The sequence below is a fragment of the Balaenoptera borealis genome, assembly GCF_965194805.1.
Source record: "Balaenoptera borealis genome assembly, chromosome: 11".
Taxonomy (NCBI): Eukaryota; Metazoa; Chordata; class Mammalia; order Artiodactyla; family Balaenopteridae; genus Balaenoptera; species Balaenoptera borealis.
Window position 1 is genome coordinate 31,308,179 of NC_138868.1, and position 25,917 is coordinate 31,334,095.

Genomic DNA, 25,917 nt, shown 5'->3' on the forward strand with positions numbered 1-25,917 from the left:
TTTAATAGTGATTATTGGGATACTCTTTTTTTTTTTTTAACATTTATTTATTTATTTATGGCTGTGTTGGGTCTTCATTTCTGTGCAAGGGCTTTCTCTAATTGTGGCAAGTGGGGGCCACTCTTCATCGCGGTGTGCGGGCCTCTCATTATCGCGGCCTCTCCCGTTGCGGAGCACAGGCTCCAGACGCGCAGGCTCAGTAGTTGTGGCTCACGGGCCCAGTTGCTCCGCGGCATGTGGGATTCCCCCCAGACCAGGGCTCGAACCCATGTCCCCTGCATTGGCAGGCAGATTCTCACCCACTGCGCCACCAGGGAAGCCCTCTCTTGTATTATTTTAAGAGAGGCTGTCTGGCATGTGATTGAGAGCACAGAATCTGGAGCCTGACTGCCCTGATTTGAATCCTAGATTCACTATGACAGTGGAATTTTTTTTTTTTTTTTTTTATTATTTTATTTTTGGCTGTGTTGGGTCTTCGTTTCTGTGCGAGGGCTTTCTCTAGTTGCGGCAAGCGGGGGCCACTCTTCATCGCGGTGCGCGGGCCTCTCACTGTCGTGGCCTCTTGTTGCGGAGCACAGGCTCCAGACATGCAAGCTCAGTAGTTGTGGCTCATGGGCCTAGTTGTTCCGCGGCATGTGGGATCTTCCCAGACCAGGGCTCGAACCTGTGTCCCCTGCATTAGCAGGCAGATTCTCAACCACTGTGCCACCAGGGAAGCTCCCATGACTGTGTAATCTTACACAAGTTACCTCTCTGTGCCTTAGTTCCTTCATCTGTCGTATGTAGTAAGGCTGCCTATACGTGTCATATCATGATCTGTAAATCCCTTAGAAAAGTGCCTGCATAGTAAGTGCTGTTTGTTTGTGTTTGCTGTTATTTTCAAGTATAATAGCTTCAGGACCTTATTAGCTAAAGGAAGACATTGTGGCCAAATAATTAAAATTAGCAAGTTCTTATTTTTGATACCTAGAAAACAGATAACCAACCTTTAAATTATGCTTGAAAATAAGAAATAAGATTCTTAGGAATTTTCAGATTTCACTCTGATCAGAGAAACTCCTGGAATTCTAAAAATAGTGGAGTTTGAGGGATGTAGGGTTGAGGTCACATTCAGAGTGAAAATCGTAAGAAAATAAGTCCCAATAAGGGACTTGTTCAATCAGAAAAGCAATTTGTAGGGAGGATATGTCCTAGAGAGAATGGATTGCTGGAATGGGCTTCAGACAATACAAGGCATAATTCACCATAGTGAATTTTTTAAAGGCATAAAATTATACAAGCAACCAGGGGTACAACGAAATACATTTATCGTTAGCCCTCAGTTTCTTCAAAATTTCAGTAAACCAGAATACCCATTCTCTAAATCTTTAAATTCTGGTTTTGTTATATTCATTATCATTGATTATTCTGGTTTTAATATGATGAAAATTTTTGTACATGTATTTCTTTGGTGGCAGTTTTTTGTACATTTATTTCTTTGGTGGCAGAAAACCTGCATGAAATCTTTAGGACTTACTTTATATACAGAGCAAAAGTAAATTCATACAGAGCCCATTTGTCAACTTTATTTTGATTTAAACTTCTTTTTAAAAAAAAGGACAAGCACTTCACACCAACAGCAAGTTATGTGTAAGAGCTCTCCTAATTCTCATCAGCTACAGAAGCATATTTTGGACATAGTCAAGATTTGGTCCTTCTAAAAGGTTTTCTTTAGGAGAGAAGGCTTGGAAGAATTCTAATTTGTTTGTCTCTCCAGAGTTGTTCTAAACAATTGGATTAAAAAATTTAGCTGCACCCATTGGCTGCAGATAAGGTCCCTTTACATGGCAGTTATTGCATTTCATCAGAGAGTAACAAAAACCCAAACGTTTAATTTTAGTTTTGTTTTTTATTTGGCAAAGAAGTGCAATCTGAAAGCATGAAATAGCCAAGGGAAAATTTTTATTTTTGGTATCTCTTATTTGATGTACATTGAACCCAGAGTTTAGGTGCTAACTTTTGACTTTGTGTTTTAAGGTATTGTGGGTTGAATTGTGTGTCTGTCTCCCCCACCCCCAAAAGATATGTTGGAGTCTTAACCCCTCAGAATGTGACTTTATTTGGAGATAGGGTCTTTAGAGATGATTAAGTTAAAGTGAGATGATTAGGGCGGGCCTACTCTAGTACGGCTGCTGTCCTTATAAAAAAAAAGGTAAATTTGGACACACATGCACACACACACACAGGGAGAACACCATGGGAAGATGAAGGCAGAGATTGGGGTGATAGTTCTACAAGCCAAGAAATGTCAAAGATTAACAGCAAACCACCAGAAACAGGGAGAGGCATGAACAGATTCTCTCCCTCAGCCCTCAGAAGGAACCAAGCCTACGGACACCTTGACCTGGGACTTCGAGCCTCCAAAACTGGAATGATAAATTTCTTTAAGCCACCCAGTTTGTGGTACTTCATTATGGCAGCCCTAGAAAACAAATGCATAAGAATCCGCGTTCCGGTGGCATCACTATTGAAAATGGGTGCTGAAACAAAATTAAATGTGGCTCCTCCTCTGTGCAATAAAAGGGTCTCAGTAGAAATGATTTTGGTTAAGAAACGATGGAGTCCTGGCCTCGGGGGATGAAGGGAGGGGTTCTTTGTTTGCTGTGGTTGAAATGCTTTCTCGTAACACCCGTGCATCTGTGTAATTGAGCCATGCCTCCAGCGGCTCCCTGGGCTCGTCAGCCCCTCAGAACTCAGCTTTTTCTTTTTAGGCTGCCAGTTACTAAATGAGCTGTATCGTTCTCAACTCAAGGACTTTCCAGGAGTCGGCAGTGGCAGAATATTCAGCACTGAGGAGAGGCGTTTCTGCAGCGGCCCTTGCTCTGCTGGGAACGCGATGAGCATTTGTCTCTGGCCAGGGTTATTTCACCCTGTAAAGGTTTGTGCTGGCTCCTTGTGCGTGCCTGATGCAAAGCATTAATTCAGCCACAACTGAGTGTGCTGTTCCCTCCTTAAAACTTCCCCTTGTGCTTAGGATAAAGTCCAGATCCCTTGCCATGACTTAAAAGGTTCTGCGTAATCCATTCCCTACTTCCTCTCAAGCCTCATCTCATCCTAGTGCCCCATTTGCTCTACTCCACTCCAAATCCCCCTCACTGGAAGGCTTGCCCGCTGGTTCTTCCCCTGGGTGGCTGCTCCTCATTCAGGTGTGAGCTGGAGTCGCAACCTCTGTGACGCCTCCATCTGTTCCATCTAAAGGTAGGTTCCTCATCCTCTATTAATATGGCAACACCCTGTTTCCTTGTTTATATTACGTGCTTGATTGTGCCTTCCCATTAGAATTTTTAAGTTCTGATCACAGCAAGAAGGATCCCAACTGTTCTGTTCACATTTGTTCCCCCGTCGCCTAGCACAGTATGGTGACTTGTTATATACCCTGTTGAATTGGCTTCCTTTTCATAATTCCACAGGTAGATCAAGAACTTACATTGGAACCATATAAAAACAATAACAGTGATGGTGTACATCAAGATAGGGGCACATAACTTTCACAGAATCAGAGAAACCAAATAGTTTTTCCAGAATCACACTGTTAGTGATTAACACAGCCAAGATTAAATCTCAAATTTGTTTTCAAAACCCATACTTTTCCACCAGTGCCACACTGCACTTTTAACTAGTATTTTCCTCTTTTTTTTTTTTTTCTGGGCCGTACCATGTGGCATGCGGAATCTTAGTTCCCCAACCGGGGATTGAACCTGTGCCCCCTGCAGTGGGAGCATGGAGTCTTAACCACTGCACCACCAGGAAGTCCCCTCCTCTCATTCATTTTTTAAAAAATTTATTGAAGTATAGTTGATTTATTGTACAATGTTCATTTCTGCTGTACAGCAAAGTGATTCAGTTCTACACATTGTTCTCCATATTCTTTTCCATTATGGTTTCTCACAGGATATATAGAGTTCCCTGTGCTATACAGTAGACCTTGTTGTTTATCCATCCTATATATAATAGTTTTTTGTTTTGTTTTGGTTTGGTTTGGTTTTTCTGGCCGCGCCACGCAGCTTGCAAGATCTTAGTTCCCCAACCAGGGATTGAACCCGGGGCCACGGCAGTGAAAACACTGAGTCCCAACCGCTGGACCTCCAGGGAATTCCCAATAGTTTTTTTTTTTTTTTCTTTTTTTAATTGAAGTATAGTTGAAGTACAATGTTGTGTTAGTTTCAGGTGTACAGCAAAGTGATTCAGTTATACATACATATGTATCTTTTTTTCCTCATTTCTTAGCTTTCTCAGTGTTTTTGGTGGGGTTTCTTTTGTTTATTTGGCTGCTCTGGGTTTTAGTTGCAGCATGTGGGATCTTCGTTGCGGCATGTGGGATCTTTATTTGTGGCATGCGGGATCTTTAGTTACGGCACAAAGCATCTTTTTTTTTAGTTGCGGCATGTGGGATCTAGTCCCCTGACCAGGGATCGAACCCCGACCCCCTGCATTGGAAGCGCAGAGTCTTAACCACTGGACCACCAGGGAAGTCCCGGTGTTTTTGGTTTAGATGTTTTCTTTTTTGAGCTAGAGTCCTGTGTCACACATGCACAAAAGCGGGAGAGTCAGAGGAACAAGAAAACAATGTACTTTTGGGTGGTAATGAGTGTTAGGAAGTCCAGCAGGGTAAGAAGGCTGAGAGCCAAAGGGAAAATAAGACTCAGGGACATTAAGTCACTCTTCAAGGTTCACAACCAGTGACGCCACGGTCCCTTCGCATTCTGGGCTGTCTGAGATGGGCTCAGGGACACGGGCCTACCATATCTGAGCAGCTAGCCTTGTGATTTTCTTTGGAGGCTCCATACAGCACCAACTGCACGTCCCATAATGCTTGCAGTGACTGAGTACTAGCACTATCTTTTAAGGGTTTACTCTGTGCTGATGATCCCTTTCTATTAGTTGTCCTTACCATTTCCACTGGCTCCCCACCCCAGCTGGAATACTAATCTAAGCACCTCACCATGACCCGCCCAGCCCTGTATGGCCAGCCTCTGCCTGCCTCTGCAGCCCTCCTCACACTCATTCCCCTCTCTAGCCCCACGCTTCCCCTTTCTCCAACGTGACAGGCCTTTACACTTGCTGTTCCCTCAGCCTGAAATCTCCTTCACCCTCTGCTGATAGGTATTTTTCTATTTTGTCAGCCCACTGCCCCCTCCAAGATCATAAACTTCTTGAGGACAGGCAGGCCTCTGTTTTGTTTCCTGCCATATGTCCAGAGCTGAGAACAGTGCCTGGCACATGGCAGACAATCCATACTTGTTGAGAGAACGATATGAAAGAACACAATGATGCTATTTTAGAGAGTGAGGACAGGAAAGGCCTCTCTGAGGAGATGCCATTTGAACAGAAACCTGAATGGTATGAATTGAAGAAGTCATCTATGTAACTATCTGGGGAGTTGGGTTTTGGACAGGGCCCAGTAAATAGTTTCTCTTCCCCACTATGTTTCTGAATATGGCAGGAAATAAATGAGTTGGCAGATGGGGACCAAAATACCACCTTTATTATTTATTCATTCATACTCCGAGTATTTATTGATTATCTACTCTGTGCCAGTCACGTTTTAGAGGGTAGGGGTGCAGTAGAGAATAAAAACGAAGCCCTTGCCCCCTGGAGCTCACTTTCTGTTAAAGACGAGGCAGGCATACATACCTTAGGCTTAAGAAGAAAATGTGCTTCCTTAAATTAGCCATATTGACCCTCTTCATCTGGACCATGACTGAGTTCTCATCATCCGCGTTCCTCAGGGGCAGAGCTTGCTCACTCCCTAGACCCCATCCCTAGAAGGGCAGAGGTGAGACAGAAATGCCTCTTCCTTCTTCCTAGATTCACCAATCTCCCATGGTGTGAGTGCTTCCAAGGGGGGAAGCAGTTAGGAGTAGCAACTGAGATGGAAGTTAAAACCTAGAAATTGTGGTGTCCTTGTAGCCAGATAAAAATGTAAACGTGTAAATAATTTTGTAAACAGAGTGGCTGGAAACAGAATTAAAACACAAATTTTTAAACCACCACTTAAACAATTCTTAAAATTTGCAAATATTGGCAGAATTGGAATTTTTTAATCTAAATGTGTCATTTTATAATATGAATATTTTTCTTTTAAAGCTGATTAAGGAAGGAGTCAATAACACGCACACATACCCTTTTATCCCCACCTTCTTCTGTAACTAGAACCTCACAGATTTCTTAAACTGTGTATAACCTTTTTCTCCTACCTTTTTATATTTTACCACCAGGTGGCACCAAAGTGCTGTTGATTCTACTTTAGAATTTTCTAGTAGTTCTTGCTAATTAAAGATCAGGCCTAAGTTTTAAAATGTAACCAATCTTTTCTTTAAAGCCCCAAATAAATATTTCAGTGTATTTTATGAAGTTCAAACCTTTGTAGAAGTGGAAAGAAAACTTTCCAAACACATTCTAAAAGAAAACAAAACAAACCTATATAAATTACCGAATTGCATGACTATCTACCATTCAGTATATAGGTTTTGGGGAGGGAGGGGAGGATGACTGATTTAGTATTGTTTTGGCCCTTCTACTAAGTATGAACAACTTCAGTTGACTGGAAATTATTTTTGGCTTTACGTCTTTCAGTTATCTTCACCCAAATTCAAACAGGATGTTTGATGAAGAGAAAAGTCGTTTCAGAGGGGACACGGTAAGTTCCTTTAAATAAATCAAAAACCGAGGCACTGAGATTAACTTGCTTTCTATGACACTAAATTTGTTGTTTTTAAAAAAATGTTCTCTTTTCCATGAAAATTAAAAATACATATTAAACCAAGTATAGAGTGGAAAGAGCAACTGACCTAGATATTCGCTCCAGTTCTGCCAGTGGCTCGGTATGTTGCCTTTGGTAATTTAGTTATCCTCTGTGGGTCTGATTTCTCTCTGGTAAATGAGATTTAACCTATGATCTCCAAAGTTCCTTCTGTTTCTGAGGATTTCAGAAGTATCAAGAAGAAAGTTTGGCACAGCATAAGACAGAACTTTCTAACAGCCAGAACCGCCACTACCAATGGGAGTGTGAATGTGCTGATGGTAGCTGTATCCAAAAGAAGCAGAGATGCTGTTGAACATTCTTAAGCCTTAGGCAGGTGATTGAACAAGCCTTAAGGTCCTTTTTAAGCCTAAATTTCTTAATTCTGTAAGTTAAATTGAATTGTAAGCTGCCTGACAGGAGACTCCAAATCATGCCTTATATTCTGAGGCTGACAACAAAATGCACCTCTCAGATCTCTGCCTGTAGGGAGACTAACTGACCAACAATCCTGCTGATTACATCAGAATCAGGAACTTTTTAAGTATGGAGAATCCCAGGCCCCATCTCAGACCTACTATATCAGAATCAATGGAGGTGGAATTTCTATGTTTAAAATCTTCTCCAGGGACTTCCCTGGTGGTCCAGCAGTTGAGACTCCTTGCTCCCAATGCAGGGGTCCAGGGTTCGCTCCCTGCTCAGGGAACTAGATCCCACATGCTGCAACTAAGAGCCTGTGTGCCACAACTAAAAAGAAGATCCCGCACGGCGCAGCTAAGACCTGGCACAGCCAAATAAATAAATAAATATTAAAAAAAAAAAAATCTTCTCCAGGTGATTTACCTGTGGACTGACCTACATAAATCTAAATTGTTCAGTCCCCAACAGAGTAAGTTCTGAGGCCTAGGTGCATGGTAACTATTCCTTGAAAAAAAAAATCCAAAAAAAAAAATGTTAAAAAGCTTGACAAGTTTGTGTTATTTTGGAATAAAAGGAGCAAACTGGCAAAGTTACTATAATGTGTTTCCCTGATATCTCAAGGTCCTCCATTTTCTCTTTCATATTGAATTTTTTTAAAACTTTCCTCATAATGTTCTATGAATTGAATTCATATATTTTAACACTAACCTGAGGCAAAAAAAAAAAAAAAAAAAAAAAAGAGTTTAATAAATAGTACCGGATTTTGTCAACCAGACCCCAAGAAAGCACTTTGGCATCACCTTAACATCCAGCACCATTGATCCAGTCTCCAGACCTTTCATTGCTTTGCCCTTCTCCAAGGTAATCTTGAAAATTACAGATGGTTGGTAGTTTGCCTGAATTTTTAGAGCATTGCCTCAGAATTTTTTATGTTTGAAATGATTTTAAAGACATTTTTAAAAACCTTGGGATTGTTAAAATTTTCATTCTGATTGCCACTCCTCTTATTTCGAAGAGTCGTGGCAGCTGTCATTAGACAAAAAGAAAGAGAATCACCCAAGAGGTCTTTTTTGAGACAGCATTAGGTGTCCAGGTCAGGAAAAGAAAGACAACCTACAGAATGTAAAGTATTCTCTCCACATCCTCCCACAGTTTCTCCTTGAGTCTAAAATCTCTTATTGCCTGCTTTTCTAGATTTCTTTCCACATATGTTCTTGTAGACAAAGAGAGCTTTCCAGGACACTTCAGCAGAACTACCCTCAACCCTACTGCAGACCCCCACCCCAAGTGCTGGTTTTCTGTACACATCTTTTATGGGATGCACAGACTTTGCATGTAGTTCTTTGGAATAATTGTCTCATGCTAAGGTCTTTCCAAAATGTTTAAAGTTCTATTTGGAATTCTGAGGGAGTGAAAAGGAACCAAATTCTATGACTGAACTCTGTGTTAATACTTTGGCCCTAACAAATTCTCAGCATGACTAGGTGATAATCTTCCCAGTTTTCTATTCTGATTTTTCTCCCTTTACTTTTCTATTACAACACCTGGTTGCTTTAACGCTCATTTAATTTTTTGCCTCATTCTGTTTCTCACCAGTAGTTTATGCATTCAGACCTTGGGATCCATGTGCGGTTCTGTAATTCAGAAATTGTTCCCTTGAGTCTCATTCTCTTCTTGGGTTAGATTTGAAATGGAAAGATTGGGAAAATAAAATCAGATTTAGAAAGGATTAGGAATATGTATTAGGAATATTATGTATAGGAAAATATTTCTGGTATTTGTCCTAATGTTTTGAAGTTTGGGGTCAATATGGGTCTTCAGAAGTACTGAAAAGGACATCTGACCACAGGATATTTGACCAGGTCAGGAAACTAAGAAATTTTGGGTCATGTTTTGAAAAGGGCTGGCTTCAAGAATGGCCTTCAGTCAGTCACACCAGAAGCCTCACTGCCAGTCCTCACATCCCAAAGGTCCATCAGTTCTACACAGATGGCAGAGGAAAGAGGGCCCAGAAGCCCAAATTTGACCACTTGTGTAGCTTAAAAAGATATTTTTAATTTTTCAACAACTTCATATTGTTAGTTTTTTGTGTGCTTCAAAATAATCATTGTTATGTTAAATTATCCCTAAAAAATAGATGCTATCTCCTGTGCAAAATAGGACCACTGTAGAGACACTGAGACTCAGAAGAAAAGGACAAGTGAGTGAAACACTAAGACTGCAAGCCTCTGGGCCCAGTGTGGGAGCTCCTCCAGCCCAAAGCCCCAGATGCAAATGTGGAGGCATCAGAGCACAGAAACAAGAGCGTTTATCTTGAGGACTCAGTTGTTAGAGTAGATACCGATCAGATGTCTGATGGGTAGGGATTAGACTTGATATTCTTTCTTTATTTCCTGAACCTATTATGTTTTGAAATGTTTATGTATGTATATGTACATGCAAATACCCATATATATGTATGTATATGTATAGATACATACGTATTTTTAGTATATGTATCTGGCTTCTAACTTGAGGTGGCGGGTTTGGCATGAATGCTTTCAGAAAGTCAACAGCTATTATTCACCGGTCATGCGATTGCATCAGGTCAAATATTTGGGGTGTCTTTTGGATGGGAGGTATGATAAACCCTAAGTGCCCAGGATAACTTCTACACCATTCATTCTAGAAAGAGGGGCATGTTTAAGCTTGCAACAGATTCTTTGGGGCTAATTCTGCAATATAATCTTCAGTATGAGCTTACCATGGAGACCAGAAGTTTAAAAGCGCTTGATGTCAACATGTAAGGAAAGATGGTTACCTTTGAGGCATGTCCTTCTGAATTTTACATAATCCTACAAATGGTTTTCAAAAATAATTAGATTTCAATAAAGGATTAGCACCTATAAAACAGGGGTGGGAAACTATATGGCCCATGGGCCAGAACTAGTCCAACATGTGTTTTTGCCAAAAAAGTTTTATTGGAACACAGCCACATCTATTTGTTTATGTATCATTTATTTCTTGCTACAATGGCAGAGTTGAATAGTTACGACAGAGACCATGTGGTCCACAAAGCTCCAAATTTTACTATCTGGCCCTAAACAAAAACAAATACAAACAACCCAACAGAAAACAAACAGGCAGAGGAAATGAATAGGCAATGCATAGAAGAGCACACTAAATGCCCAGTAAATACATGAGAAGATGCAATTGTAATCAGGGAAATTCAAATTTCAACTACACTTTGATTTCATTCCACGTGCATCAGATTCACAAATATTTAAGTCTCACAATATTGGTATTGGTAGGATGTAGGGTAATGGGGTTTCTTATTTTCTGCTGAAGGAAGCACAAATAAGTACAGTCGCTTTTGAAAGCAATTTGACATCCAATAGCAGTGAGTGCACATAGTCTATGACCTGGCGATTCCACTCCTAGACACACACACATGTATAAAGGAAATACCTTTTAGAGAATCTTGGCATATATAAGGGAGACATGTACAAGAATATTCATGATAGCATTATTAGAAAAAAATACAAATAAGTCTCAGTAGAATGGATAAATAAATACTGAGTATATTCTTTAAATGGAATACTAGGTAGTAAGGGAAATGAATTAACAATAGCACATATTTTATGAACATGGATAAAGCTCACAGGCTGAATGAAGAAACCAAGTTGCAAAAGAATACAGATTGATATTCTTTATATATGCAAAACAGTAATATATATTGTTTAGGGATGCACCCGTACAAAAAGCATGAAAATATGCACGGGCATTAATTATGAAGTTTAGGAAAGGTCTTACTTCCCAGAGAGAGAAAGAAGGAAAGGAATATGACTGGGGAGGGGTATAAACGGAACTTCAACTACATTTGTAACATTCTATTTCTTAAGCTGATTGCTGTGAACTCAGATTTTTGTTCTATTGTTAAGTTGGAGTTACTTTATAAAAGGTGAAATTCTGTACATTCGAGGACTTATAATCCAGTTATTACAGCACTACCGAAGATCCCCCCACAATCTCCCAGTTTTTGTTTCCTTAATGGAGCAGCTTGCAGGTACGGCTTCTGCATACACTTGTGTAGGCTGTATATTTATAAGAATGTCTGAGTGAGGGGGTGAGTTGGACAAAATCCAGCTTGTCCACGAGTCAACATGCCCTGTGCCCTTTGCACAAAAGCCCCAAGGTGAGCATCACTGGAAGGGTGTGCCTCCTTTGTTGCCCAAAAGTACCCTGCAATGCAGAGGCACTGTAGCTAGGCTCTGCTTCCTCTTATCTGGCCTGTGGATGCTATCCATTTACTCATCCATGGCCATGAAAAACTAGAAGGAGGAACCAGTCTGGAGGCAGAGTCTCTGTTAAGTTTATTACTTGTTTGCCATCAAATTTTGGTTCATCCAGATATCTTTCTAGGTCCTTAAGGGTTATGTAAGAGCTGATCATTTTTCTCTAATTGTCTGGGATAGTATCTTAAAAATCAGTGTGTTTTTTTTTTTTTCTTTCTTGGGGCATCTTATCCAAGAAGTGAAGACTAATTGGCCAGTTTATCTTTAAAGCAAAACATATACAATGTAGCAACTATCAGAAATACTAAAACTTTAGCATATCTTACCTCTTTTTTTCTCTACCCAAGTCCTTTGTTCCTGATATTTTGTCATCTTGGACAAGCTGCAAATTTGAATCCTCCTTACCTTCATCTCCTAGATAATAGGAATTTATTCTGCAATAAAATCTACATCTCTCCTTTTTCCACAATCCAAATCTCTCCTTTCATCTAAGTTGCCAGCCCTAAGATCTTATTCCTTGGAAGCAAAGAATAAAGTTCCCGGAGTGTGGTTCAAGGATCACCTGTCTCACTTTCACTTGACATGTATCAAAATGCTGATTTCGAGGCTCTAAGGCTTTTAAGACACTTTGCAGTTTTAATCAAGCTTTGCATGTGATTCTTATGCTAACTAAAGTTTAAAAACCACTACTTTAAAAGAAAGGAAAGGAATTATTTGGCCAAATTAAAATCAATCAGTATAATATATAATTGTTATGAAAAAAAAAAAAACAGCAGAAGATACTGATACCTTGGCAAGAGAAATTCTGTCATCTTCCAGTGTTACAAAAGAGAGACGTTAAAGGAATCAAATAAAGAAATGAAAACAATTTTCTCTTCACTTGCTCATGAGAGTTGCTAGAAAATAATGGAAGTGATTTAGACAATGGAAACCAATTTAAGGAAGGCTCCAAGAGCAACATACAAGGAACCAGGAGCCCAGGAGTTGTTCTGTGATGATTTTGGGCAGAGCACAGTATCTGCAAGCTTCAGATTTCTTATCTATAAAAGGTAGGGTTGTCCACCTACCTTAAATTTCTCTTTCCAACCTACAATTAGAGGAAATAGGTCATTCCTAAAACTTAAAGTCAAGGCATATCTGTATTTATTTGACTCTCAAGCGTGTGGATAAATTTATTGTATGTTAGTCATGTGCCCAACTGGGCATTATTTTAAAAATAAACTCCTGAATGTAAAGATGATGGAAATTTTTCATTTTAAACTCCTTGGGTCTGCATCAACTTATTTCCATTTTCTTTAATTTTACTTACATGACATGAGTAATCAACTTGATGACAGTGACATTTTTAACCCTGCCTGCCTTAATCTAAAGTATTCATGGCAATGTCTTCAAAATAGAGTAAAATAACCCAAAGGCACAGTGGAAAGCAAGAAAGGAGGTGCCCATAAAGCAGTATTTGGTACAAACAATAACAATAACGTGGGGTCTATTAAGCCACAAAAGTCCAGAAGAGGAAGGAATGCTGATAATTACCTAACACTAAAGTTGCTGCTGGCTTCTCAAGGGTAGTTACCTAGAACTCAAATGACAGCAAAAGCTGTCTGGAGAAATTGTCCAGTGTTCAGAAACATCACCTCCTTTGACCCTAACAAGATTCCTGTGTTCTAGGATTTTAAAGTAGATGAGAAAGCGATCTGAGTTGCGGTCACCAAAACTCCGTATGGTGGATGGCTAATTGCTAAGACTTAGCTATCAAGTGCATATCAAGGTACGTATAAAGATGTCAGTTGAAGTGAGAGGCGCTTGGGGGGTGGGGGGGTACACTGTTTTAATTTAGTATATAGCTAAAGCTCAAATATTTATGTCAGATTAAGAGAAACTTTTACTCTCCTCTTCAAAATCTTTCTTCCATTTGCACAGCTCCCAAAGTCCTCGCCATTTGGAACAGTGGAGAGTCATTTGAAACTTAACTGAATGCTGGAGGCAAGCTCTACTTTTCAGGTCATCCAATTTAGGAGATCCAATTTCTGCAGAGAGAAGACGACGAGTGGGGGAGGGAAAACCCAGATTCTAAGTCTTCGGATGCTTCCACCTTCGATCCACAACCTGCCACGCAAATCGAGCCAAGGCAGGGATTTTTGCCGCGAACCACCACCATCACCACCACCTTGTCACTCACGCCCGATTAACACGCCCCTCTGGTCCCACTCTCGGCCAATGGCGGCTCCTCTCTTTGCATAGTAATGAGCTCGAGACCTCCCCCGGCCAATGGCGCTCCAGGAGACGGGTTAGTTTTGCATGTACCTAAGTGATTTGCATAACCCAGCGGCTGGGGGCTTGGGAACCCGAGCGTGCAACCCTAGAAGGGAAAAGGACGGGAGGAGATTGAGCCGCGGCCGCGAGAGAGCGAGAAAGAGCCCGGGTGTTTGTGCGAGAGCCGGGCGGGGGACTGTGGCGAGGGGCCGGCATGGCTGGAGGCTGCGCTTCGCAACCTTGAAGAGCGGCTGCGGCGGGAGGCCGGGGACCGGGAGGCGGGTGCGATGGCAGAGTGCGGCCCCTGCAGCTGCGCCCGGCCCGGCAGGCTGGCCTGAGCCGCCGGAGGAACGGGGCTGCCTCTGCGCTTCCATGGAGCAGCGGGTAGGGCGAAACTCCGGAGCGCCGCGTCCCTGCGCTGCTGCTGCCGCGGGCTGTTGAAGGGGCCGAGCCCCCGCGACTGCAGAGAGGAGAGCCCCCGGCCCAGCCCGCAGGCCTGCCGCCCGGGGCGGCGGGGGGCGTCGGAGGGCGCCAGAGGCGCGCCGAAGGAGCGGCGCCGCGGGAGAGGCCGGCGCTGGAGGCGGCCGCAGCAATGCCGGGCCCGCTGGGGCTGCTCTGCTTCCTCGCCCTGGGGCTGCGCGGCTCGGCCGAGCCCAGCGGCGCGGCGCCGCCTCTCTGCGCGGCGCCCTGCAGCTGCGACGGCGACCGTCGGGTGGACTGCTCCGGGAAGGGGCTGACGGCCGTGCCCGAGGGGCTCAGCGCCTTCACCCAAGCGCTGTGAGTGCGGTCGGAGGGGGCGCCGGAGGGGGTTCCGGGGGGCGGAGCCAGTGGCAGATCCCACTCCATCCCCAGTGTCCCGAGGAGGGGGGCGCCGTCACCTCCTTGGCACCCGCTCCAGCGCCGCGAGCTTTACATGCTTTGCCAGTCCGGGTCCGAGACCCGTGTAGCTCTTTTTCCCAGACTTTTCGGGCACGATCACCACCCCCCTCCCCCAACTCCCAAGTGCATGTGGGGCCGAGGAGGAAGGAGGAATCTGGAAACGCTTGCCCCTGGCAGCCTTTTCACGCGACTTTCTCTTCTCCCGCGGGCCCCTGCTCAGCTGGCAAGAGTTTTGCAGGCGGCAGGGGTGAGGGCAGCTAGAACTTGGCCTGAGTCTGAGACCGAGGCAATTTTCGTGGGGAAGCACCTGGAGCCTCCTTGGGTTCCAGCATGTGGGGAGAAGAAAACACCTGTACCGCAGTCGGGGCGAATGGCCTTCCCATTTGGCCCTGTCCGGGGCGGGGGGGGAGGGTGGGGAGCGACCTGGCACCTCAGTCCAGTTCCACTCCGGACTCACCAGCAAACGCCTGGGGTTCTGGAGCTCGCAGGGAAACTGGGCGAAAACAACGGAGAAGGGAGGGGGGGAAATTGCAGGTTTCTCTGGGTGAAATACTTTTACCCAACAAGGCCTTTTAAAGAAGGAATGCTGACCTGAAGTACAGGATATTGGAAGAAAATGAAAGTTCCAGAGCATAAGCTCTGCCTGTCCCAAAAGGTAGCAGTTTTCTGCTGTTCCTTAACCAGTAGAACTTTTCTTTTGAGCTGCCTGAGGTTGGGAAAGTCACTCAGATGGTTCTGACTTCCAAAACCCCACTCCACCAACCGGGACGGAGAGCTTTAGACATTCGCTTTAGAAACGAAGACTCTGAAATAGGTGTTGGCTGTGGTGTTTGGCAGATGGCACCAGTAGAGAAAGAATGGGGTAATTGCGTGCAGGGTTTGCTGTATGCTTCTGTCCTGCTTTGCTGTGCTGTGTGGCCAGATTAAATCAAGGGCAGTGAAAGAACTGTTTGAGAGAGGAAGGGATTCTGAGAGGCCTTGGGTAAAGGGAATTTCCTTTTACCTTATAGCTGCTGAGAGGGACCTCTTAGAAATAGACAGTGTGAAAGGAATAACAGACCCCGTGAAGAGATCCTTTCTGTGCAGGCCAGAGCGGTGCTGTTTCCAGGTGGCTGGTGGGAGGTGTTCTGTTTGCCCTCTGCCAGTGGGGTTTTTTTGAGTCTTGTGGCCAGTTGCCTTGGACCTGTCTCATTCTTTGACACCAGCCCCCTTCCCTTTTTTTTTTTCCCCTTGTCTCAGGTTTTAGTTACACATTTGAAGTCATTTTCCTTCAGTATGGTGAAATTTAACTTTTCAGTAAAAAAAAAAAAAGTTAACTTTGCAGTGAGGAGCAATTTGCCCACAAAGGTACCTTACGTGGGAAAGTTTGGGTGGGAGTGGGGAGAAGTAAGGGAAAGAAGACTGGGTAGAGGGGAAGGGGCTGTATTTTTTCCCCAAGACCTCTTCATACTTTTAGGGAATTCATTCAGGAGAGGTGGCTTTCCCTGAAACCTCTTTCAGGTCCCAGAGAGAAAAGCATACTTTTACTATTTTGATCAGTTGAAAAGACCTTGTTTAGCAGATTCCTTGAGTTTTAATGTGTAGACTTGCCCTATAAGGAAGAGGGCTGTTTTCCATTAGTACCTAAAAACCACAAAGAAATTTTTATTTTTATGAGAGCACGCTCCTTGCTATAGAGCATCAGGCATCTTTCTTTAGAATTCACCAAAGGTAGTGAAATGCTATATTCTCAACCTTGAGCCCTACATAAGTGACTGTTCATGGCTTGGGAAACAGATAAATAATTGGCACCCGTCCAGATCAGATTGCCTAAACTAGCATCATCATAGCACTTTCTGAGCTGTGGTGGTGGACAAATGTGTTATATTTTCTTTTTCCCTTCGTGACCTGTAGAGTAGTTGTACCTCCTGATAACTTCTTATTTCACTTGAACACTCTTCATTTCACCCTTAAAAGTATATGTTATATGACGAGCCCTTGTAAAGGGCATTTCAAGGGCAATATATTTGCATTTTGGGAAACCAGTGATCTCAAAAGCCACGTTGAAGAGGGGCAGGTGCTGTGATCTGCCCACTCCAGTTGATCTTATAAGACACCTTGGAATCACCCAAGGTCTCTTTGCAAGTACTTCTGATTTGCTGTCCCAGCACAGCTTTGGTGAAACACAGGTACACACCAAGGAACTGGATCCATGGTTCCCAAACTTTGATTCACTGATTTCTAATTTCTGGAGCATGGACACCAAGGCCTATTTAGTTATACATAAAATGATAATCACAAAAATAGAAGTCAAAAAGATGAGACTATTAATCGAAGTTATTTTCTTGTCATTCCTCAATGGTGTCTTACCTTCACCTCACTCAGGTGTGTACACATCCCACAATGGGACTCCTCGTTGACAGAGCAGGGATTTTATTTTACTCAACTTGAGTCCAGAGTCCGGTACAAAGGAAGCACTTAATGTTTCAGTGAATAAATAAGGACTTAAGGCCACACTGAGGGGCAGGATTGGGGCTTGGAATTCAGCCCTCATTCCCACGCAGGATTGCCAAACTCTGCATTCTCAGCATTTAGCTTTTTGTCCAGATCTGAGAAGGCCCCAGAGAGAGGATACCTGCTTTTTCTCCTTTAGGCTCGTTTAAACTTGTTCAGCCTAACAATGTCTATTTCCTGCTGAAAGCTGCTTTATCTGAGTCTGGGGGCAGAGTCAGATGTAATCCTCAGTGTTGTTGATGGGATTCCCCTGTTCACAGCGTTTGCTGCACCTGTAGTGCTTATTTATATTTTGCAGCGGCAGTTCCCGATCCTGTGTCACAGTGCACTGGCTTGTCACATTTCACCCTGAGGTGTTTTAAAGGAAGTACTCTGACTAGTATTAAAATTCTGAAGTGTATTTTTAATCAGAAGGGTTCAAGTTTATTCCTCTATTAGAGCTAATAAGGTCCCTCTTAATCACCTGCGTTCCAAGATTCTTGATTGAGAGAGAAAGGGATGAAGTCGTGGTGGTGGGGAGGGGATAGAGAACGTGTGTCCTCTGGTTTGTGTGTTACTGTCACAAAATTTGAGACTTGTAGACGGGGGTCACAAATTTCCACATCCTAGGTTATGTCTGGTGCATAGTTTTAGGATTATAAAGGCTGTTTCTGTGGCTTTGTGGAGAGGGTGGTAGGTCTGAACCCTTGGTCGTAGTCTTCACCATGCCCCTGAGTAATTGTGTGGCCTTGGGCGAGTCATTCTACTTTTTTTTTTTTTTTTTTGGTGACAGTTTCTTCATTTGAAAAATGAAGTCATTGGATTCACTAGATTCTATTTAAGGCTGCTTGTAGCTTCCAGACATTCTATATAAGATTTTATAATTCTTACACAGTTTTAGGATGGCAAGGTGACGATAGCGATCGGCTGCTCTCGTGAAAAGATCCCAGAAGTATCTGAATATCCGTCTAGTTGAAGTTGCACAAGCCTATTTATTGCCACTCACTTGGAGGAGGAGTTCTTTGTGTTTAGAAGTGTGTGTTAGGAAATTTGCCATGGAGACTTGTTACAGAATGCATGACTAGCTAAGGCTCTTTGCTGGGGTAGAATAGCCCCGCTTGTTTCCTGTTGGTATGGCTTCACACTTGGAAAATAAAATCACTCTGTTTCAGTAATTTGGATACTGTACAAAAAGTTACTCAACGTCCTCACTTCCATATAATTAGTCATAATCTCTGCAGCCTTCACAGTGTGTGTATCTTGTACATGGGCAGGTTAGCAAGCTTTCTATATAGAACTGATGGTTACCTGAGGGGCTTTGAAGGGTTTTAAAAAATAATCTGTTGCTTTTTCTTCTTTGGGAAGCATCATCTCAGATTCTTCCCTAAGGTGTACTTTTTTTCACGACTCCAAGCACCTTTCTTTTAATAGTATTATTTGAAAGTATTTTCTTATGTTTCCTCCAATGTCAGTTGTATTCCCTGGCAGGTCAGTAATCAGTGGCTAAATGTTTATACCTTTTTTGATGGTCGAGTTTTGATATTTTGATGTCTAAGTTACTGTCTGTAAATTTCACTGTTAGCTTATTTTCTGTGGTGTGTCTTTCTAGAGGAGTATTTGTGTTACCAGGGAACTTTATTCTAAACAAGGCCAATATATGAACATCTTTAAGTACAGGTCGTTTATTTTACAGACTAGTGAACTGCTGGGTTCTCTTTAAACACGAGAGGAAAGAGCATTCTGCTGGGAATATGGAGAGCTGGTTTCCAGATCTGTCAATAAATCACACGAGTGACCTTGAGGTGGTGACACACTTAACCCTTCAGGGCCTTGGCTTCTTCACCTGAGAACAAGGAAGTAAACAACTCTTACTGCCAAAAGTTTTCTTTCTATTTAATTTGATTTTTTTTCCATACGTTTGTCCGATCCTCTCTGTTGTGTTAAGTATAGTATAGGTGTCTCAATCCTGAAATCCCTCCCCGACCCAGGACACTTCCCGAATTGTCCACCTCTACTGGAATGTATCCATGGACTGGGGAACCTGCCTCAGAAGGCAACAATGTGCTGGGTGTGGTCTGAGCTCTACCCAGGATTTAAACCAGGGATTCTCATTCGAGGCTCCTGAAGGCTTGTGGTAACCACTAATATTTTATGATTTTCAGTCCAGCTAAATGCTAATAGCAGTTATGGTATCACAAGCATTTAATGTCCAGGCACTTGGCTCTTACGTTAGAATCTTAAGGTAACATTTGACAACTTAATCTCTTAGGGAAGATCAAAGTTCTGTACTAGTAGGTGGATCCAGGCAAGTTTGGGCGTTTTCTTGGCCTCTGTCAGGTTCTCTCTCAAATTCTTATTTTAGTCATCTTTATAATGGCGGAAAGCACTGACAGCCTGCAAGTTTGGATTTTGGTCTTTGGTCTCCTTGGTTGTGCTTATCCTTTTATTTCCATTTTTCTTGTCAAGAAATAATGGATATTGGTGACTAATGGCTCTCATTGCTTTGAATCTCTCTGAATCTGTGTAGACTATCAAGCAAGTGAAGTTGTAAGAATACTTTAGTGACTCACTGAAATTTTTCTAAGACCGTTTCCCACTTTTTCTCTATAAAAAAGATAGAAGTTTCCATAAAACCACAATATTTATCAGTATACCTGGGTTACAAGTTAAACCCTGCCCGATGTGCCTTAAACTCTGACAAACGTAACTGATGTAACTTGATCAGACAGCTCTGCTTTTCATTTTTTTTAAAAGAGAGTTCATGGTTTTGTCTTTAGAAATGTATTATCTAGCTTGCTCTTTAACTGCCTCCTGAAGCCTTCAAGTGTTTGGCAATGCCCAAAGCTTGTTTTCCTGTATATACAAGAACATGGATAACTTTGTCCCTAATTTTGTTCAGTGAAGTGTAGTTTTTTGAAAGATTCGTTGAGGATAATAAAATGCTTTAGTTTTAAATTCTATCAGTGAAGAAAAAAAACTAGGGCATTTAGCAAATCAGTACTCTTACACAATGACTAATTTGTCTGCCTTTCTAGACATTTCTTTTGTGTCTCAAACACTTGATGAACAAACTGTAGGCCGGGTATCGGCTCTACTGTCTGAAATTGGGTGAGTTCAAAATTGAGTTTAGAAATGATTTTATAGTTCATATACATTTAGTAACATCTCAACTTTCTAAAGACTTGAGCAAGTTACTACTCAAATACCCCCTTTAAATGGCAAGATGTAATTATGTAGTAGTATACTCTGGATTCACCCACCCATAGACAGATATTTGTTATTAAACTTTGTATATGGCTGGGACTATTTTTAGTAAGTTTCTTATAGTGTACAGAATTATTCTGTGTCATGTACAGGCAGTTAAAACTCTGAATGGGTGGTTGTTTTTAGTCTCTAAAGCGTGTTTTGATACTGTTGAATATTTTAATAGTCAAAAAAGCACACTAGCCAGGTCCCCCTCTGCCCCTGCAGTAAGTCTACAGCAAGAATTGTCATTTTGCATTTTGCATCTCTTATTTTAGATGCAAGTGACTGGGGTTCAGGAATGCCCATCTAAGAGTGTAGGCTTCAGAAATGAACATTTAAAAAATACATATTTTGGTAGTTCTCTTAGCTTTTCTGTAATGAAAGATCTTATGGGAAAAGCACTGAACCAACCCTCTGTGGCAACATGTTGGCCCATTAAGAATATAAGAATATCCTTGTAAGGAAATGTAAACCATAGATATTTTGGGAGGCAGCTGGGCCAAGACTGGGTATACGTTTAGATCCCGGGCTGGTCTGTTGTTTGTGCTAGTGAGAAAACGTGTGGGGAAAGCATATTTAATATATTACAGGATATTTAATGACCCTTTATCCTTCATATTTGATTTGTATTTAAGTATTCTGAGTCAAGATAAGTAAAAAGTTATGTAAGCCCCTTGAGCTAGTTTTTTTTTTCCCCTCTATTTTTACACTAGGAGAATGCAGCCCCCCCCTTTTTTTTTTAACGAAGTTTTAAATATAAAATTGACCATTACAAGAATGAAAATCTCAGTGCACACTGGCAACAGACTATTTTTACTCTTCAAATCAGATTTCAGAGCGTGGTATCCAGAAAAATCATGAGTTAGATTTTCCCTGTTCCCTGTACGTTTTTAAAGTTTTCTCTGGGGGAATTTCCCCTCCCGAGTAGAGTGACCTAACTTTGGCAGGGAGATGGCGCCTTTCCCTTGGCCCTGCGGGAAGCATGGCTGAGGAATGCACCTAGGATTACTTTGGGATCCCACTTGCCCACTCCGCCCGGGCTCTGACTGCCCATGTGGAGCTCTCAGTATAAGCCGCAGCATAACTGAGTGCAAGTGGTGACATCGAGACTCCCCTGAAGAGCTTGATTAGAGCTGTTTGCCTAGGGAGGCAGCTAGATGGCCATTAGAAGCCTCACTCTCATTCACGTTTCTTGTTGGGAAGTGCAGGGTAGGAGGTATGCTTCCAAGTTGGCAGTCTTCTCTCTAAAACTCTGGGGACTGGGCTATGATGCTGTTTAACTTCTGGTTTTTCCCATTTCCCTACAGGGTAAGCTTCACGCTAAGAGGCCCTTAGAGAAAACATACGACTAATATGGATAATACAAGAAGGGCTTGGCAGACTAGATTTTCTCAGGAGAGAGGAGACCTGTGGTTGCCACCACTGTGATCTACGTTGTCACCCTTCCCGTGTGTGTGGAAGCCATCTCAGGGAGCTTCTTTTTCTTTCTGAGAATCTCCAGAGAATCAGCACTATTCTCTCTCTTGAATACCTTACACCTTAAGAACTCTATCCCGAAGTCTAGCAACTCTTCTGGAGGTGAGGGGAGAGAAGGCAAATACTGTCGATTAACCTTTAGGTTTCTTAATGTTCTTGAAGACTGTTCACATGCTTCTCTGTTTTAGGTGCTAAATCCAGCTTTTGCATTTTCCGAACCTGATAATTGCCCCTTGGGTCCTCTTCAGGCTCTCCTTATCTCACATCAAGCATGTACAGAATTCTCATACAATTTGATCAGAGTTAAGAAAGGAGTGTTCAATGCATTTAACATTTTAGTATCATGTTTTAAAAGATTACACGTGGATTTGCTAACTGATACTTAGCAGTTTATCATAATCCCAGTTTTCATCCATTCTGTGCTACTGCTACTTCATCTCATTTGATTAGTGGGGTTTGTTTTAAAATCTTAATGTTTTCTAATCTTTGTAAGAAAGAAAATGTTTTCTAGTTGGCCTTCTGTTCTCTCCAAGGTCATTTTGAGTCTGTGGTGGTCGCATAATCCAGCTTTTTATGTCACTCTCTACTCTCCAGTCTTCTTTTTATGCGCCTATTTTTATGAACAGGACTTCAGAAGTTGTTTTATTTTTGAGAGTGCGGCACAAGGAATCAAGACCCCTGAGGTCCTAAATCTGTGTGCTTGAAGGTATCACTTGATCCCTTTGGACATTGTCTTTTCCATCTGCAAGAAGAGGTCACTTGACTTTATCTTCAAGGGTCACATGTAGGAAACTTCAGCATGACCTGTTTGAGTGACAGCAAGGACCCATTACATTATGTTGTCATTTCTTTGGGGAGTGACTAAGCAATTGTCTATGTGTGTTATCCCTTTAAGTCACTTAGATTTAAAATTCTAAACCCTATTTCTCTGGTTCTTTGAATGTATATCAGGTTTATAGGCTGTTGGAGACTTCACAGTGAGCCCTTGTGCTAATGGAGAAAAGGCTCTTCATCTGGTAGACTTTTCATTCAGAAAACCATAAAGATCCTGGTGGAGAAAGAGTAGTGCATATGTTTTTATCAAGATTCCTTCTTAAGGGTGGTGCTACTCCCTTTCTAACAGGAAAGCCTAGTGGTGGGGAGTTACAGTTTCTCTAGAGGAGAGAGCTTGGAAGAAATCATGCTTTCTTGCCTTGGTCTCTGACTTGGCATTACTTCCCTGAGACGGCTGGTCAAGTTGAAGGATGCTCTCCTAATAGGGGAACGCATTGTTTCTCCTCACAGCAAACGGGCACGTGACCTTAGACAGTGTCAGTGTGAGCTTTAGATAATAATTTTCTACTTCCAGACTTTGGAACCCTGAGGATTTTCATGAAACAACGCTTAACTCTTTAAGAAGCCTCATGCCAGTGAGTGCCCAACGGTTTCTCGTCACTTTCCATGTTGGGGATGGATAAGATTAGCTCAGGTTTGACAATTTAGCTGAGTTCTTGTTTCTTCATATCACCTTGTTTCTAGCAATATTCAGATTATGGGAGAACTTTTTGTTTCAAGTACTTTAAAATGATATTTTACTGGTTATTGGATACCTGTGTATTTTCTTCACTTTTGAGACCAATGCTTGTGTTTTGTGGATAAAGAAAAGCTTATTATCCTTGAAGTAACTTTAGAACTAAAATCCTTTCTTTAAAATCTTTCATATTTCTCAAAAGTTATATGACATTCTTGGTAAGCACAGTTAAACCTTTCTCAGAACCCTTACAAACTTTTCTGGGTTTTGATTCAGCTCTGATTTGAAAATGAATTGTAAATTCAGAGTAGCAGCTAACATATGCAGGAGTGCTCACGACCTATTTAGATTGGTTGAGTGTTTCAGATACAGTTGTGCATTTTCTACCCTGGGTCTCTTTCTTTAAAAAAAAAAAAAAAAAAGTTTGAGATGTTTTTCCCATTACCATCTTGACATCTGCCCGGTTACACATGAATAGCTTGACCCAGTCCCTCAGCAGGGAGACTACCATGGCCTTGCTTTCAATAGCCATGTCACTGACAAAGAAAACATATGGAATATTTCATTCCTGCCCTTTGCAAACAGTCTGGGGCTGTGAGGGCATGCAGCAGAGGGCTTCATCCTTCATGGTAGGTTGGCAAGTTTGTGTACTAACCACAGGCTCTGCTGTTAGCAATCAGACTGTGTTTTCCAAAGCCCTATTACATACCGTGGAAAGGAAATCTCGTGTTTTGGATAAGCCAGTTTCTAATATCAATTTGAATTAAGTTTGTATGACCTGCTTCCATGGTGGGGTTTCCTGCTTGATCAGTTATTTCACCAAAGGGAATTTGTGTGTGTGTGTGTGTGTGTGTGTGTGTGTGTGTGTTTGCAGGACGTTTCAAGGCTGTTCTCCCAGGTTTGATATGTGGCATGTGTTTGATGGATACACAAGTTGGGAACAAGGATGCTTGATTCCCGATAGAACGTACCTTGAGGACTGTCTGCCTTTATGTTTATCTTCCTGTCAGTCTGCAGAAGGAGGTCAGTTGATCATTCTCATGCTAGCCAAGCCCTGCCACATTGACCTTTAAGGCTTCTGTTGCGTAGCACCAGCTTCTACTGGGGACTTGGTTTCAGTTCAGCTAGCATTAACGGCTTTGCTTTGTGGCATCTGAATTCACAGTGTGGAGGCTTGTCAGCAGGTGTGGCAGGAGAGGGCCAAGGACGTGGAATAGAGGAGTAAATCAACTGCTGTTTTTCTTCAGGTCTTTTTCTGCGTTAAAGGAATTTGCCCTTGGCACCACCCTGGCTGAGGTGGCATTCCAGAAGGAGAAGGAAAAAAAAAAACCCTATGACACCAAAGATAAGAAGATTCATGACTTTGGTGGAGGAAATAATGACATACATTTCATCAGTGTCCTTTCCAACCCTTAAGTTACCCTAGCCTGAATTTCTAGTTCTGTTGTTTCTCAGACATGTGGGCTGGTTTTGACAGGAGTAGATGATTGTTTAAAAAGGAAGTGAGCTCCTGTTTTGTCCCAGATATAGCCAAATATTTAAATGTATATATACATCTCATCTAGAAGGTATTTCTGATGGTTCTTGGTATCATTACTGAACATTCGCTGTAAAACAACATGCTAATAGACATTACTGCCTCTCACATTTTCTTATAAGAGTAACTCCTTTTGTAGTTCTTGATTATAGTAGATTTCCTTTAAATTTGGACAGTTACATTTTTAAAAGTTTTGGTTATACAGTTGTTCACGAATGAGCCTATTTGAGCCCCTCACTTTCTGTTAGTGACTCCATATGTGTATTCTAAAATAACTCGTATAATCTCCAATGCTCCATCTTCCTTCTTTGACTACTTAACTGACCTTTATAACTACTGATTCATAGGGAGAACTCCCCTAAACCTCTCAATCTTAAAAATTCACCCTTTTAAGTGTACAGTTTTGAAATGTGTATAGGAGTGTAACCACCACCATTGTCAAGATCTAGAACATTTCCATCACTCCCCCCTGTGCCCTTTGTAGTCAGCCTCTCTCCCCACCCTTGGTCCCTGGCAACTGATGATCTATCTATGTTCTACCTTGGGTCTCTTATATTGTTTTGCATTTACCAGATTATCACATAAATGGAAAGTAACAAACTGTAGTCTTGTGCCTAGCTTCTTTTTTTTTTTTTTTTAATTTTATTTATTTATTTTTATTTATTTATGGCTGCGTTGGTTCTTCGTTTCTGTGTGAGGGCTTTCTCCATTTGCGGCAAGCGGGGGCCACTCCTCATCGCGGTGCGCGGGCCTCTCACCATCGTGGCCTCTCTTGCTGCGGAGCACAGGCTCCAGACGCGCAGGCTCAGTAGTTGTGGCTCACGGGCCCAGTTGCTCCGCGGCATGTGGGATCCTCCCAGACCAGGGCTCGAGCCCGTGTCCCCTGCATTGGCAGGCAGACTCTCAACCACTGCGCCACCAAGGAAGCCCGCCTAGCTTCTTTTACTTATCATAATGCTTTTGAGATTCTACCATGTTGTTGTGTAGGTCAGTATGTAATATTCCTTTTTATTGCTGAGGAGTATAGCATTATATGGAGGTACCACAATTTGTTTATCTATTCCCCAGT

At 42.2% G+C, this 25,917-nt stretch overlaps 1 protein-coding gene and 1 long non-coding RNA gene across 4 annotated transcripts in view; one reads left to right on the forward strand and one right to left on the reverse strand.

Annotated features, from left to right (window-relative positions):
• Positions 1–25,917, reverse strand: part of LOC309606028 — a 139,567-nt gene that overhangs the window by 48,637 nt on the left and 65,013 nt on the right. The gene's annotated exons all lie outside the window — the stretch shown is intronic.
• LGR4 (leucine rich repeat containing G protein-coupled receptor 4) overlaps positions 13,813–25,917 on the forward strand; it is a 97,262-nt gene continuing 85,157 nt past the window's right edge. For all 3 annotated transcript variants that reach the window (XM_082342420.1, XM_082342422.1, XM_082342421.1), the window contains exon 1: positions 13,813–14,505. In XM_082342420.1, coding sequence (XP_082198546.1) covers positions 14,321–14,505 — 185 coding nt within the window. In that variant the 5' untranslated portion in view covers positions 13,813–14,320. The remainder of the gene's footprint in view (positions 14,506–25,917) is intronic.